Raw genomic sequence first — 14,053 nt, 5'->3', positions numbered from 1 at the left:
ATATGCCGATTGTGTCAATATAGTTCAATCAATTCATAGAGTTTTTAGACCGACACCGATTGGCCGAAAAGGTTGGTATGGATCGGTGACAAGAGCGCCATTTTGGCTCGGATTTCAAACAGGGGCGATAGGTCGGAGGGCTAGGGTTGGTGAAGGCTTGAGGTCACCGAATGGTCCCTTGAAGTCACCGAACCTACCTGAAATGATATGGGTTACGCCGGGTTACGCCGTGTCACAACGCAACAAGGTCTCGCAGGTACGTGGCCGGCATGGCCTCGTGGCGCGCCGCCCAGCGGCTTACCTTGTTCTGCGCGTGTGCGTTGCTCTGTCAGATAGCTGTCAATGGAAGGAGAAGACTTCAGCGTCGAGGTGGGCGCGCGCGTGCTCGTGCGCGGCAAGTACGCCGGGGTAAGAAGTGATATTCTTTTGGCTCACTTAAAGCGACAGGGGGCATGGCAACACCCTTTTTGCAAGTTCTAACCGTAACCTTGTTGCGGCAAAGGTTATCCGCTATGTGCCGGAGCGGCGCACCGCTCTGGTGGGAGTGGAGCTCACGCGCGCGCGCGGAGACAATGACGGCGCCACGGAGGACGGCAAGCGCCTGTTCCAGTGCAAGCCGCTGCACGGGCTCTTCGTCCGCGAGGAGCAGCTCAGTGTACGTGTTTAAGGTGTTGTAACAGGCATCTACTTCCCTTAAAAAAAATGGGTCTCTCTAACCGTGCGTATCCTGTGCAAATAGGCCTTTTCGGAGCAAGATGGGGCCGCCTGCGTGCTGCAGAGCGTGTGGCGGCGCTACAGCGCGTCCCAAAAGTTCCGCCACCTCGTGTACTCGCACGCGTGGAACTTGCTGGACAACACACAGGAGCAGCTCAACCTCAAGCGCTCGGAGCAATTCAAGACGGCGGAGCACACACTGGCCCAATTGACCAAGCAACAGTCCTTAACCCGCTCCGTCTCAGATGTTGCCGTGGCGGAGATTAAAATCGACCCGGAGTATGAGGGACCCCATCTGGTGTGGCCTTTAGAGCTCTCGAACGTGCTGGAGATCCTCGACTCGTTCAAAACGACCCAAATTTTGCACCACAAGTACGTGATGGAGATCCTGAAGGAAGGCGTGAAGTCGCTGGCCCCATTGCCCACACTGCAGGAGGTCACGCTGGTCGAGGGGGAGAAGATCACGGTCGTGGGGGACCTGCACGGCCAGCTGCAGGACCTTTTCTCCATCTTCTCCATTAATGGGCTCCCCACGCGCACCAACAAGTACCTTTTCAACGGCGACTTCGTGGACCGAGGCATGTACGGCACCGAGGTGGTGATGACCATCCTGCTCTTCCGCCTGCTGTACCCGACGAGTGTGTTCCTGAACCGAGGCAACCACGAGTCACGCAACCAGAACTCGTGGATGGGCTTCGAGGACGAAGTGTGGGCGAAATACTCCGGGGCAGACGAAGACGACCTGGACCGCCCCGCGCGCGTGTTCGAGTGTTTCCAGACGCTGTTCGAGGCGCTCCCGCTGTGTGCGGTGCTCCAGCACAAGATCTTCGTGGTTCACGGCGGCCTGTTCTCGCGCGACAACGTTACGCTGGCGCATCTGCGCGGCATTTCACGCAAGCGGGAGCCTCCTCTCCACCAGGTGAACTTCGAGGACAAGATCTTTGAAGACATGTTGTGGAGCGACCCGCGTCCGATTCAGACGCGTCAACCGTCCGAGCGTGGCGCCGGTGTAGAGTTCGGTGTTAATGTCACCAACAACTTTTGTTTGGTGAACAAGATCGCGCTGATTATCCGCTCGCACGAGTGCGTGATTGAAGGCTTCGAGATCCTGCACGGTGGTCGGCTGATAACCCTGTTCTCCGCTTCGAGATACTGCGGTACACAGATGAACAAGGGCGCGTTCTTGACGCTGGGCCCGGATCTGCAGCCCGAGATCCAGCAGTTTTACGCTCACTCGATCAACGAGAGCACTTTCAAGGCACCGGAGCAGGCCCAGATGCAGGGTGTGCTGGAGGAGGACACTCTGCGTATGATTGCGGAGCGTATCTGTGACCACAAGGCCTCGCTGTACTGGTACTTTACGCAGCATGACGAAGAGCATAACGGCACGGTGCCTCGCTTGATCTGGGCGGAGGCGCTGCGCTCCGTGCTGCAGTTGGATCTCCCCTTCCTGACCTACCAGCCCAAGCTCGCCGATCTTGTGGATGAAACTTCTGGTCGCATCAACTACTCGCAGTTCCTGGCGCGTTACCGTATCGAAAACGACACTATGGACAACAGCGGCTGGCAGGAAAGCATCATCGCTCTTATTTGCAAGAAGCTGTATCGTGCCATGGGGGCGGGAGACATGCAGCAAGCCTTCAAGGTGTTTGACGCTGACTCGAATGGCTTCATCGAGTACGAGGAGTTCCTCGGCGCGCTGAAGCGCTTGGATACAGGTCTCTCGGACCAGCAGGTGTTCGCGCTCATGCGCACCGCTGACACGAACGACGACGGACGGATTGACTTCAACGAGTTCGCACAGCGCTTTGAGGTTATCTTCACGAACCAGGGCAAGAACGGAGACTCGACTCAGAACTTGTCTGGCATGGCACCGGTGGAGCCGCCTCCCACCCCGATGGCGCTGGACACGGAAACTCCCGCTGAATCGGAGAAATCCGAGGCCGAGCCCATCTTCGCGCGCCGGGTGTCGTCCGGGGAGGAGCAGTCAACATTCACACCGCAGCCCGCCACCAACCTCGATGTGGAGACCATGCAGGCTCTGCTACAGGTTGGCAAGGCGCTGTTTGCCCGTCGTGGCTCGCTGCAGTATCACTTCTACCACTTCGACAAGAACCAGGACGGCGTTCTGTCGCGCAGTGAGTTCGAGCATGCGATCGAGCAATTGGGCTTCAACTTCGAGGATAATTTGATGGATCGCGTTATGGCTGCTGTCGACAGCGATGGCGGCCACTCGATCGACTACAAGGAGTTCGTGACGGCGTTCAGCGTGCAGGACCTGAAGGAGCAGGCGTCGCTGGAGTCCGGCGACCTCACGTGGCAGAACTCGGTGCTGCAGCAGGTCTCCAACGTGTTTTACCAGCATCGTATCCATATCCGCAACGCCTTCCGCATGTTCGACGCGACCAACAGCGGCGTCATCAGCCGCGACAACTTCCGCACAGGTATCAAGGCTTTCAACGTCGTGCTCAACTCGCCTCTGTCGGACGACCAGATCGAGGAGCTGTTGTCATACCTCGACAGCAACAAGGACGGCGTCATCAGCTACAAGGAGTTCTTTGACGGCTTCCGTGTGGTTGATGTGCGCGTCGAAGACGACAAGTCCACAGAGAGCAAGTCTTCGGAGGAGGATGCAATGGCCGAGCCCACAGAAGATTAAGCCATTCGTTTACTGTCAAAGTTTTCGGCGCTGCCAAATAAATAGTGAAGGTTGCATTCCTGTAGTTAGTTGGGTTTACTTGCTGGTGTCTAGAGATGCTTGGACGTACTTGGCAGTAGCAACCACTGCATTCCGCCCATCGTTCGAGTTGATGCTGAGTCGGAGCTTCCTGTGCGGGTTCCCACACTCCAGTTCCAGCACACTGGCGTCCTGCTCGCAATTGTACGAGCACTTGGTGATGGTGTGTGTGAACGTGGCGCGTTTGCCTTCTTTGTTGACGCTGAAGCAGCTCACGTTGGTGCCCGAAAAGACAAAGTATCGTCTCATCTTTTGTCGCCGCAGCAGCAGCTTCTGCCACCACGGAGCCTGCACGTAGAGCCACACCGTGTGCGTACGTTCCGGGTCGTCCTCGTCCACGACAATAGGCGGCAGCTCGGTCCTCTGCGGTCTCCCGAAGCCCGTCAAGTTCATGGAGCTCAACGACATGGGCGCAGTCAAAGCTCGCAGCCGTTGAGCTTCGTCCAGCGCGGCCTGGTGTCGCCTGCCTCCTCTCGTGGATCTCGGCGTCACCGTCGTCGTGCGTCGGCAGCTCAGAGTGCTGTGCGTTTTCGCCACCTGCGTAGCCTTGACAATAGCAGCAAAAGTGCCGTACCAGTGCTCGAAGTCGGCCCCCATGCACGTGTGCAGCAGCACCGAGCGGTCCTCGTAGTCCGTGAAGGCGAACGCCTTGTTGCGCGAGTGCACGCGTCGGACGGAGATGATGACATGGCGCCCCACAGGCTTGACGCGCCGCTCGACGTCCTCCGACGAGACGTAGAACTTGCACACCAGCTCCTCGAGCCTGCAGAAGCGCTTGGCGAAGCTCACGCGCCCTGCGGCGCTGGAGGTGGCGACGTGCACCCAGCCGGAGTAGACGCCAGTCTTGGGACTCAGCGTCAGCACTCCGTCCGCCGCCACCGCCTCCATGTCGAGCTCGTCCAGATCCGTGCATCGCTCCGAGTCGTCCGTGGAGGTGGTGGAGCCCAGCGAGAGCGCCTTCTTCCAGCGAGGACGAGGCGCGGCGACGTCCGTTGCCATGCCGTTGCCCGTCGAGCTCGCGACTGTCGAGCACGACGCGGAGGCCTCGAGTCGCTGCTCCATCTGCTGCATCTAGGCTTTTGACACGCCCGTTACTCGCAGCGCCGTGTTGGATTCAGCGCAGATTTTCGCGTGTGTGTGGGACACTGGCAACATCTGCAAGCCTGCGCATGGCGCCCAAGCAGCGACGTCGGCAGCGGAGACCTTGAAGGCCACAGGAGACTCGGCGCTGGAACGCTCCGGCAGTGCAGCCGGGGAGCTCTTGGATGTAACGGAAAGCGCGCTGATTGGCCCAGAGCGAACTGAATTCCTGCTGACTAGTTAATCGGCGCTGACGGCCCTCTCCGTCGTGGCCTCGTCGAAGGAGGCTCAACACGAAGGAGCTATCATCCTCGTTCTGAGTGTAGTGTAGAACTTCTACCAGAGCTGTAGAAGCCGCCCACGAATGGGTGTGCTGGCTGATCCCGCATGGGGGAGGGGGCTAGAATTTCTAGCCTAGAATCTAGCCTCGTTGCATCCAACCTGCTTCTCCTTCCACGTAAAACGCCTCTAATATCGACAATCAGAATCAGCGTGCACCCCGCACGCCACGCACTCCACGTGATACACGTGACGTGAACGCTCCGTTTCGTCAACCCAAATTCCGGCCGTGTTCAAGTATTAAACGCATAACCGTTACAATAACATCCGTTACCAACCTCGGTCTCCACTACAGTATTTGAAAATCAAAACCGAGGCAAAATGCGCGCGGCGCTTGAGGCCTGCGGCGAGTTCCTGGCGCGCATCGGCGCGCTGGAAGGGGCCAACGGTGGGTCCCTCTCTGCTCTGCATCATCTCCGCCGCTCGCAGGCGCCTCTTTCTCCGCCGCTCTGACGCTCTAACTCGCTCTGTGGGCCGCACAGCCGTCGCCGACATATTGCGCAAGACCGGCCAGGAGCTGTCTGAGGCCAGCGCCTTCCGCTGGCGCGCGCTGCTGGCCGCCGTCCGCCAGGAGCTGGAGGCTGAGCCGCTGGACGCCGCCTTCCTGTTCGAGCGGCTGCTGCAGCTGGACGCGGGGCTGCCGTCGCGCCCGGGCCGGGCGCTGCTCGGGTCGCCGCTGTTCCTTCATGTTAGATAGATGTTAAATGCTGTTATGAGTCTGTTAAACGGGTGTTAAGATGCTGACGGAGGTGTTATTTTGTGTAGCTGCTGGTGGAGAGGTTCGCTGCAGCGTTTGAAGGGCTGGACGCGGAGTTGTTCAAGCTCGAGAGTGATGAACTGTGCCACGCGGAAGGCATCTTCGAGACGTGCGTGCTGATCCGAGACAGGCTCGCGGGGTGAGGAGACAGAAGTTGGAACTTTTATTTAATTGTTGGTGCAGGAGTGCTGATAGTGAGTTTGGGTGGGTGTAGGGACGACCAGGAGACGGAGCTGAAGACGTTCCTTGCAGCCTTTGAGAGGATTTTCGAGCAGGACGAGCCGAAGGTGGGTGTTGAAGTGGAGATTGGGGATCAGTTGGGTTATTGACGTGGAGGCGATGATTTTTGTTTTTATTGCATGGCAGGAGTGCTGGGATGCGTTCTACGAGCTGTACCGGCTTAATGACGCGACCTTCCGGCGTGACATGAAGCGCGCGTTGTGCTTGATTGAGTCGGTCGCTCTTGGTCCCACGAAGCTCGAGGTCGCTTTTCCCACGGAGGCAGCGAACGGCCCAAAGTAAGTGCGAGAAAAGAGCCTGAGTAATAACGTGTTAGTCGCTGACGCTTGCATTTTACAGGAAGATTGTGCCGCGCGCTTTACTAGAGAAGAGGTTTGGTGGAACTCGGCGAGAATGGCGGGATCTATCGCAGATACACTCCATTGGTGGTGCCGATATAAATCAAGCATCAAGTGAAGAGCAAGTGCAAGAGACACAACACCTCGTGAACAATGGTAATACTGCAGTCGAAGCGCCGATCGAGTCAGCAGAGACACAAGACTGGATTTCTTGGAGCTTATCCAAAACGATAGCTCATCATCTTGCCTGTATGCTGAACAGCAAATGGGGAAACGCCAGAATCTATAAGCTCTGATAGTTCGGAGGAGACTCCAGCGCAACAGCGAATAGTAGTATCATCGAGGCCACCTCGGGCTGAGCAAGTTGCCAGGACGTCCCGCCAAGAGAATCGCCGCTCAGTCGCGCGGCCACGGGTAAGGATTCTATTGGTGTCATTCCCGCTTGTCCACGTCAGTCTGACGTTTGGTTCTGCAACTTCCAGACCCCAACAGAAAGAAGCGATACCAACAACAGTTGGCCAATTGGTCGTCGGCCTCCCCGGCGTAAATCAGTGCGTTGGTCGGCGGAGGAAGAGGCTGCACTCATTGAAGGCTACAGGCTTTACGAGACGTACTCGAACGTCTGGGTGCTCATCAAGACGAAGTACCCTAATGTGCTTCACAATCGATCCAATGTCGACTTGAAGGACAAGTACCGCAACCTTGTGAGGTACGGCAAGATCCCTCGAGTCGACGGCGACGGGACCGATAATGCTGGCGTCACCGACAACGATGGAACCGATGACAACGGTAATGCAGAGACCCAGACTGGCGCGAATGACCCCGTGGCAATCTAATGCAGATTTACCGACATCCAATGTGCATGCAACAAGCAAAGTTCCCGAACTTTTAGTGGAGTTTTGATCTTCAAATTTGAGTCATTTGTTTACAAACTAAAAACAATCAGACGGGAGACCCCGCTGAAAATCCAAACAAACGCACTCGTGACTTCTTCTCTCTCTCCGCTAGCTCGCCATTTTCGTGTCGCATTCCCTTTCTTGTATGTGCATTGAACTCTTCCTTCCAAGTTCCACGCGACGACGTGTCGACTTGCATCGCGTCCGGTGTCCGTCCCTACATGTATGCCCTCTCCGTTCTCGCTTGCCCCTTGACGCTTGGTGACTTCCTCCATCCAGCAATCACCACCGCCACTCATGCATTTTGATGCACGCACGAGTCAGGAAGCAAAAGGGAGTCGAGATCTCTTAACACGGAAGCCGCTTAACCCCGGCCGACAGAGCCACTCATGGACAGGTCGTTGGGCGTGTTGTATGTGAAGCCCTGGAACGTCATGGACGGGCGCGAGGCGTCCGAGACGCGCAGGCCGCCGAGAGCCGAGTTCTCCACGCTGTTGATCTGCATCTTTGTGAATTCTGCCTCGAAGTTCTTGGTCTCCTCGGCGTTGCCGGCACTGGCACATGGGTTGAACGGAGGCGGGATCTTGCGGTCGTACAGGTCCTGCCAGTTCATGCCGCTAAAGTACGGGTGGTTCTTCACCTCGTCTGCGCTCTTGCTACCTAGACGCGTGTTAGGGTCGCGTCGGAGCAGACCACTGATAAAGTCGCGAGCCACGGGGTCCACATCGTCCGGGAACGTAAGAGGCGCATTGCGCACACGGTCGAACAGTTTCTGACGGTTGCGAGTGTACCAGGGCGGCAGGCCCGTCAGCATCTCGTACAGCACCATGCCCATAGCCCACCAATCGACGGCCGTGCCGTGTCCAACGCGGTCCAGGATCTCAGGAGGCAGGTACTCGGGCGTTCCGCACATGGAGTTCGTGCCCTCAGCGCCGTCCGTGATGCCCTCCTTGGCAAGTCCGAAGTCGGCTGCAATGATGATAGCACCTCATGATTAGAAACATGTAGAGACGGCGAAATACTGCAACTGCATGGGTAACTTACCCAGCAGAACGTGGCCAACCGAGTCGAACAGGATGTTCTCCGGCTTGAGGTCACTGCAATGTCAAATACAAAGCATGTCAGATCTGCAGCATCATCCATAAAAAATAAAGAGAAGCGAAAAGCGCACCGGTAGACGACACCCAGGTCGTGCAGGTGCTCCAGCGCGAGCGTGATTTCGGCGCAGTAGTATCGGGCCATGCTGGGCTCGAACTTCTCCATACGCGACAGGTGGAAGAACAGCTCGCCACCAGGGCAGTAGTCCAGCACGAAGTAGAGCTTCTGCGACGTCTGGAAGGCGTAGTGCAGGTGCACGATGAAAGGGTGCTTGGCGCGGCCGAGCACGCGGCGCTCCGTGCGCGTGTGCTCCACCTGGTTGCGGCGCTTCACGTTGGACTTGTTGAGCGACTTCATGGCGAACAGGCGCTTGCCCTCCTTCTTGCGCACGAGCGTCACCTTGCCGTACGAGCCCTTGCCGATGACCTTCAGCAGCTCGAAGTCGTCCAGGGACGTCTTGGGCGTGTTGTACATGGCCGTCTCGCTGTCGTCCGACTGCGACGACGGCGCCACGTCGTACGAGATGGCCTTGGCGCCCTGGTACTTCTCCAGCGGCTCTTTCTGCTCACATCAACATCCAAATGGTAAGTAAAATACCGACAAAACCCCAGCGTTAAATACAGCAAAACAACAGCCGTACGTTCGTCAGCATGAACTCCTTGAAGAGCTCGGACGTGCGCGGGTCGGACTTGCCGGACGCCGGGTCGAACTGGCACAGCAGGTGCAGCCAGTTGGCCAGCTCCTGCTGGCGCTTCTCGATGAACTCCTTGTTGAACGAGCCCAGGAACTTCTTGGGCGGCAGCGCCGGGCAACGGTACCCTTCCGACGACAACTGCCATTTTGTAACACATAACCGATATCCCCACCAAAATAACGTTAGGTAACACGACAATAAAACACATTTTAACAACACGAAACCTAGTGCATGTTCCCGGGAGCTCTCGAGCCCCGCAGGCGACCAGACTGGCGGACGCACCTTGTCGTAGAAGTCCTTGAACTCGTGGTAGCGGTGCTTGACGATGAACATGCCCTCGGGCACCTGCACCTGCACGAAGTAGACGGTGGTCTTGCTGCCGTTGTGGCTCACGTTGTCGTGGCCCATGATGCCCACGAACTTGGGCCCGCGGTAGTCGTCGCTCATCGTTTCCCTCGCTCTCTCCTGCCGGCGCTAAAAGGTTTACTGTACTGCCCGCAGGGAGCTCCTTCGCCTCGCCCTCTTGTCTGGAGAATGCGACTGAGCGAGCGCTGTGCTGTGCTGTCGCCTCGCTTCGGTGAAGTGGTCGGGTCGGCGTGGTTCGATTGTATTGGCGGCCGCGTTGCGCGATGAGGGGCGGCGCGTGACTCGGTCTTTCTATGCGGCCTCTTCCGTCGCGCCAGCCGGCCCCCCTGAAGACGCAACCGGAACACTCGCTGCGCGGTGATTGGGCGGACTGCAGGCGCAGAGACGGGGGCGGCAGCGGCTCATGCGTGGAGGAAGGCGCATGCCGCAGCAGAGGTGGACGGCGACTCAAGGTTGCGGCGCGTATCAGATGCTGTACAGTGGGCGCATGCCGCAGCGCAGGATTACGTCAGCGCCGAACTGGCCGGCGCCCATCCAGTCGGAGCGCGAGCGCCAGCCTGCCCGGATAAGAACGACGCGACGGCCGCCGTGCACGACGCGACGCTGCCTCGGAGAGCGCTCGCGCCGCGCGACGCTCGACGCGACCCCGGGACATCACAGATCGGCGGCGGAGGTGGCGCTCGGTGTTTTTTTCTCTCTCGCGCGCTGTTAGATCCGCTGAGGTTGAAGCAGCGGAGCGGAGTGGATTGCGGAGCGGTGCGGGCGGATCTGCTTTCCGGGTTCAGCGGCGCTCGCCACATTTCTACGGGCGGCGGACCATGCGCTGCCAAGGCGTTTTGGTCCTACCTTGGCGCGTGCAGTGCGACTCACGCGCTCGACCCGCCGCGGAGATCGAGAGCCACACGTGTGCCCCGTTGGGCTGGCGCTGTACTGTCCAAAGCAAGGGCGACCACGCAGCTCACGCCGACCCGCCGACGCTCGATTGCTGTCGGGGTCGCCGCGCTCGTGAACATGGTTGAGGCTGCAGAGCTGGTCCGCGAGCTGCGGAGCCCAGGTCTCCGATTGCCGCAGTGTACGGTATCCACCCCGCGGCGTACGCGACAGTCAGGCTCGCAATGGAGTCAGCCTGAATATCAGGGATCTGGCCTCGCGATCCTGGCTGCAGTGGAAGTGCCACCGCCACGATGCAATTGCCGCCACAATGCCATCGCCGCAGCAAGTTCACGCCGCCTGCCCTCGCAGCTGATGGCTCTCCAGCTCCCCAGCAATAGCGCAATGACGTCGATCGATTTCGATCACCTGTCAGCCAGGGTCAAGGCTGATTATGCTCCCCCTCGGCTTGCGCTGATTCGTGGAAACCCGTCTCAAAAATCTATAATTGGCCGAAACGGTTTCGCTCACACGTCGCAGATCCATGGCGCAAATTCGAGCAAAGAGGTGCCGGCAGCATAACGTCTTCCTTCCGTCGCTGGCCATGGCAGTCGCCCCGTCCTTCGACTTCGACCCGCTGCCGCCGTCCCCGCGGGCGTCCATGCTGCTCACCACCAACGCGGGCGCCGTGGGCATCCGCAACGGCCACTTCGTGGACACTCAGGGCCGCGTGCGCCTGCTGCGCGGCGTCAACTTGGGCGGCTCCTCCAAGCTGCCAACGGGCTACCAGCACACGGACCGCCACGCACGCAGCGCCTTCTTCGACGGCGCTCGCGGTGTGTCCTTCGTCAACCGGCCGTTCCCGCTGGCCGAGGCGCCCGCGCACTTCGCGCGGCTGCAGCGCTGGGGGCTCACGCTGCTGCGCTTCATCGTCACGTGGGAGGCCATCGAGCACGGCGGGCCGGGCGTGTACGACCGCGAGTACCTGCGGTACATTCACGACGTCATTGCAATTGCAGCGGACTACGGGCTGAGTGTCTACGTGGACCCGCACCAGGACGTCTGGTCCAGGTGGACAGGAGGGGACGGCGCGCCCATGTGGACGCTGGAGGCGGTGGGGCTCGAGCCGCGGCACTTCGAAGCCACCAAGGCGGCGCTGTGCGTCGAGACCTGCGGCCTCGAGGTGTCCAAGTTCCCCAAGATGATCTGGCCCACCAACTACTTCAAGATGGCGTGCGCCACCATGTTCTCGCTCTTCTGGGGCGGCGCCAAGTGCGCCCCGTCCTGCCGGGTCGAGGGCGTGCAGGTGCAGGAGTATCTGCAGTCACACTACTTAGACGCCATGGCGGAGCTGGCGGAGGCGCTGAAGGGGCTGCCGAACATCGTGGGCTTTGGTACCATGAACGAGCCGTCGTCCGGGTACTTGGGGCTGGAGGACTTGAGCAAGCACTTCCACCACGGAGAGCTCAAATACGACCTGGCCCCCACGCCGTTCCAGGGTATGGCGCTGGCCGACGGCTATCAGCAGGTCATCCAGCGCTGGTCCAATGGAGCAAACCAGCACGTGTTTGGACGCCCGGACGAGATGGTCACGGTTGATCCGAACGGAGTACGCGCGTGGCAGCAAGGACGACGCTGCGTGTGGAGAGAAGAGGGGATTTGGGATGTGGACAGTATGACGGGCCAACCGGTGCTGCTGCGTCCGGACCACTTCGCGGGGATCATGTTCGGCCGGGACTGCTACGTGCCTTTTGCAGCGGTAAGTTGCTTGGATGAGGGGCGGCGCGTGTGTGGTGGTGACTCGTGAGCTAACAGTGTGATTTGTCGGTCATTTCAGAGGTTTGCGGAGCGCATTCGCAGCATCCTGCCGCACATTCTGCTCTTCGTGGAATTGCCGCCGTTGGAGTTCAGCATCGATGAGTTCCCCGAGATCGACGATACGCTCATTCCTCGCGCGGTTAATGCCACGCACTGGTATGATGGTGTCACACTGTTCCTGCAAGCCTGGCGTCCGTACTTCACGGTGGACCCTAGGACCAAGCGCCCTGCATTTGGATCCACCGCAGTGCGCAGAACGCATCTAAAGCAGCTCGCGGGTATCAAGGTGTACGGCAACGAGCAGATGAATAACGCGCCGACGCTCATTGGCGAGACTGGCATCCCGTTCAACATGCACGGCGGTAGAGCGTTCCGAAATGGAGATTTCAGCGCGCAAGTTGGTGCGCTGGACAACACCATCTCGTGCCTGGAGGCGTCCTTGGTCTCCTTCACGCTTTGGTGCTACACGTCTGACAACTGCAACGACTACGGCGACCAATGGAATCTAGAGGACTTAAGCCTGATCAGCAAGGACAAGCCCATCCGGTCCGGACTGCAGCTTACAGTGCCGGAGCGAGACGCGTGCGCCCGAGCAGTTCAAGCGTTCGCTCGTCCGTACGCCACACGTATCGCTGGCACCCCGTCGAAATCCGAGTTCGTGCTCGATCGCGTGCGTTACGTACTCGAGTACGTCTCGGACCCAAGCAAGTCGATCGAAACGTCCATGCACCCCTCGGAAGTATTTGTGCCGCACCTGCAGTACCCGCAGGGCTACTCCGTGGAGACGTCCGACGGCCACTTCACCGTGCAGTCACATGATGGTTGGGACGTCGTGAGCTACATGCACGATGCAGCCAAGGCCAACCACTGGCTCGTGGTCTCGTCGAAGGACACCAGTATCGAGAAGCGGCGCCGGGCCCGCATCGTACGGCGGAGGGTGTTGACTCCTCCACTCCTGGCACTCTGTGCCTACATATTGTATTTGATCTTCGGGTAGAACAGAGCCCCGTATACTCATGCAGCAGCAAAGTCGCCTCATAATGGAGCATAACGCAGTGCCAAAGCGTTCAGGTGAGAGTTACATGTAGTCGCGATCGATCGTCCACAGCCTTCCAAGTGCATTTATGTTCCGTATGAGCTCAACGGCAATAATTTGTATTAACGTCGCGGTCAACTACACCTTTTATCGGCCTATGTGGGCTAATCTGACAATAAGAAGAATGGTGGATTACCGATTATTGGCCTTCTCAACTTGCTAAGTAGTCGTGTATTATTTGATCAGTGTTGGGAATACGATGCCTGTCCGAAAATCTGACAATCAAAGCTGATATGTTTTGGGCTTCAAAATGTCAAATGCAGCTAATATCAGCTGTGTTGAACGGACTGGTAGAATAGAAATATAGAACCAGCAAATGCTGACAGCCGCAAATCCGGTCGCCTCATCATAAATACTAACGGGTTCTACCAAATAGTATACCCATTCCAAATTATATCCAATTTATTTGGAATGGGTATGTACTATTGCGTAGAACCCGTTAGTATTTATGATGAGGCGACCGGATAATATTTAATTCACAGTTCGTTAGGACTGTGTCTAGTATCCCGTCGTTAACTATACTTGACGTGTGATTGTTTGTCCTAATTTTATTTCACTGTCACGTTTTAACGGAAAATGCCAATTAGTATTGCGGTGCCAAATAGAGTACCCCCTGTAGAATCCGATCATCTCGTTGACTATACAATTCCTATTCTACCTATGCCAAGTAGTATACCTCGCGTTGGCATCCTAGAGCACGACATCCGGCACTTGCGCTGCGGAAATATTGTCAGTTTTCAATTCGCTGTCAACAACAAGCACCTGCACCAACCAACCAACGCCACGATGCCTGGATCCCGCCTCGCCAAGATCATATCGGAGAGGAAGGAGATCGTCACGTGGATCGAGGAGCACCGAGAGGTCCCAGCAAGGGCTGCCAGGACAAACTCTCGACTATCGTTAACGAATGGAAATCGTCGGACCGCGTGCAGTACACGAAAGGTGTAAACCCGAAGCAGCCTCCAGTTACAGACGTTGCTCAGTGGGTGGAAACAGCCTGAAAAGATGTG

General features: G+C 58.1%; 5 protein-coding genes across 5 annotated transcripts; 3 read left to right on the top strand and 2 right to left on the bottom strand.

The window, feature by feature from the left end:
• Positions 1 to 202: 202 nt before the first annotated feature.
• On the top strand, positions 203 to 3,373 carry IUM83_12782 (Serine/threonine-protein phosphatase; the record flags this gene model as incomplete). The annotated part of the gene is made up of 4 exons (XM_067937426.1): positions 203 to 256; positions 337 to 408; positions 503 to 655; positions 740 to 3,373. The coding sequence occupies 4 exons, from the start codon at positions 203 to 205 to the stop codon at positions 3,371 to 3,373; spliced, it is 2,913 nt and encodes a 970-aa protein (XP_067788120.1).
• A 75-nt stretch (positions 3,374 to 3,448) lies between these two features.
• Positions 3,449 to 4,522, bottom strand: IUM83_12781 (uncharacterized protein; the record flags this gene model as incomplete). The annotated part of the gene is made up of 1 exon (XM_067937425.1): positions 3,449 to 4,522. The coding sequence occupies one exon, from the start codon at positions 4,520 to 4,522 to the stop codon at positions 3,449 to 3,451; it is 1,074 nt and encodes a 357-aa protein (XP_067788170.1).
• Positions 4,523 to 5,191: 669 nt separating this feature from the next.
• On the top strand, positions 5,192 to 7,041 carry IUM83_12780 (SANT/Myb domain; the record flags this gene model as incomplete). The annotated part of the gene is made up of 8 exons (XM_067937424.1): positions 5,192 to 5,258; positions 5,353 to 5,558; positions 5,636 to 5,766; positions 5,842 to 5,914; positions 5,994 to 6,145; positions 6,207 to 6,361; positions 6,468 to 6,619; positions 6,688 to 7,041. 8 exons carry the CDS (start codon positions 5,192 to 5,194, stop codon positions 7,039 to 7,041), a joined length of 1,290 nt encoding a protein of 429 aa, XP_067788122.1.
• Positions 7,042 to 7,465: 424 nt separating this feature from the next.
• On the bottom strand, positions 7,466 to 9,340 carry IUM83_12779 (AGC protein kinase; the record flags this gene model as incomplete). Its single annotated transcript, XM_067937423.1, has 5 exons — positions 7,466 to 8,070; positions 8,146 to 8,198; positions 8,273 to 8,760; positions 8,840 to 9,031; positions 9,176 to 9,340. The coding sequence occupies 5 exons, from the start codon at positions 9,338 to 9,340 to the stop codon at positions 7,466 to 7,468; spliced, it is 1,503 nt and encodes a 500-aa protein (XP_067788184.1).
• A 1,393-nt stretch (positions 9,341 to 10,733) lies between these two features.
• On the top strand, positions 10,734 to 12,944 carry IUM83_12778 (putative glycosyl hydrolase; the record flags this gene model as incomplete). The annotated part of the gene is made up of 2 exons (XM_067937422.1): positions 10,734 to 11,888; positions 11,967 to 12,944. 2 exons carry the CDS (start codon positions 10,734 to 10,736, stop codon positions 12,942 to 12,944), a joined length of 2,133 nt encoding a protein of 710 aa, XP_067788070.1.
• Between the last annotated feature and the right edge of the window lie 1,109 nt (positions 12,945 to 14,053).

The sequence above is a fragment of the Phytophthora cinnamomi genome (genome assembly GCF_018691715.1).
Source record: "Phytophthora cinnamomi strain GKB4 chromosome Unknown Contig55, whole genome shotgun sequence".
NCBI lineage: Eukaryota > Oomycota > Peronosporomycetes > Peronosporales > Peronosporaceae > Phytophthora > Phytophthora cinnamomi.
Note: the sequence above shows the minus strand (reverse complement) of the source record. Positions and strands in the feature narration are given on the sequence as shown.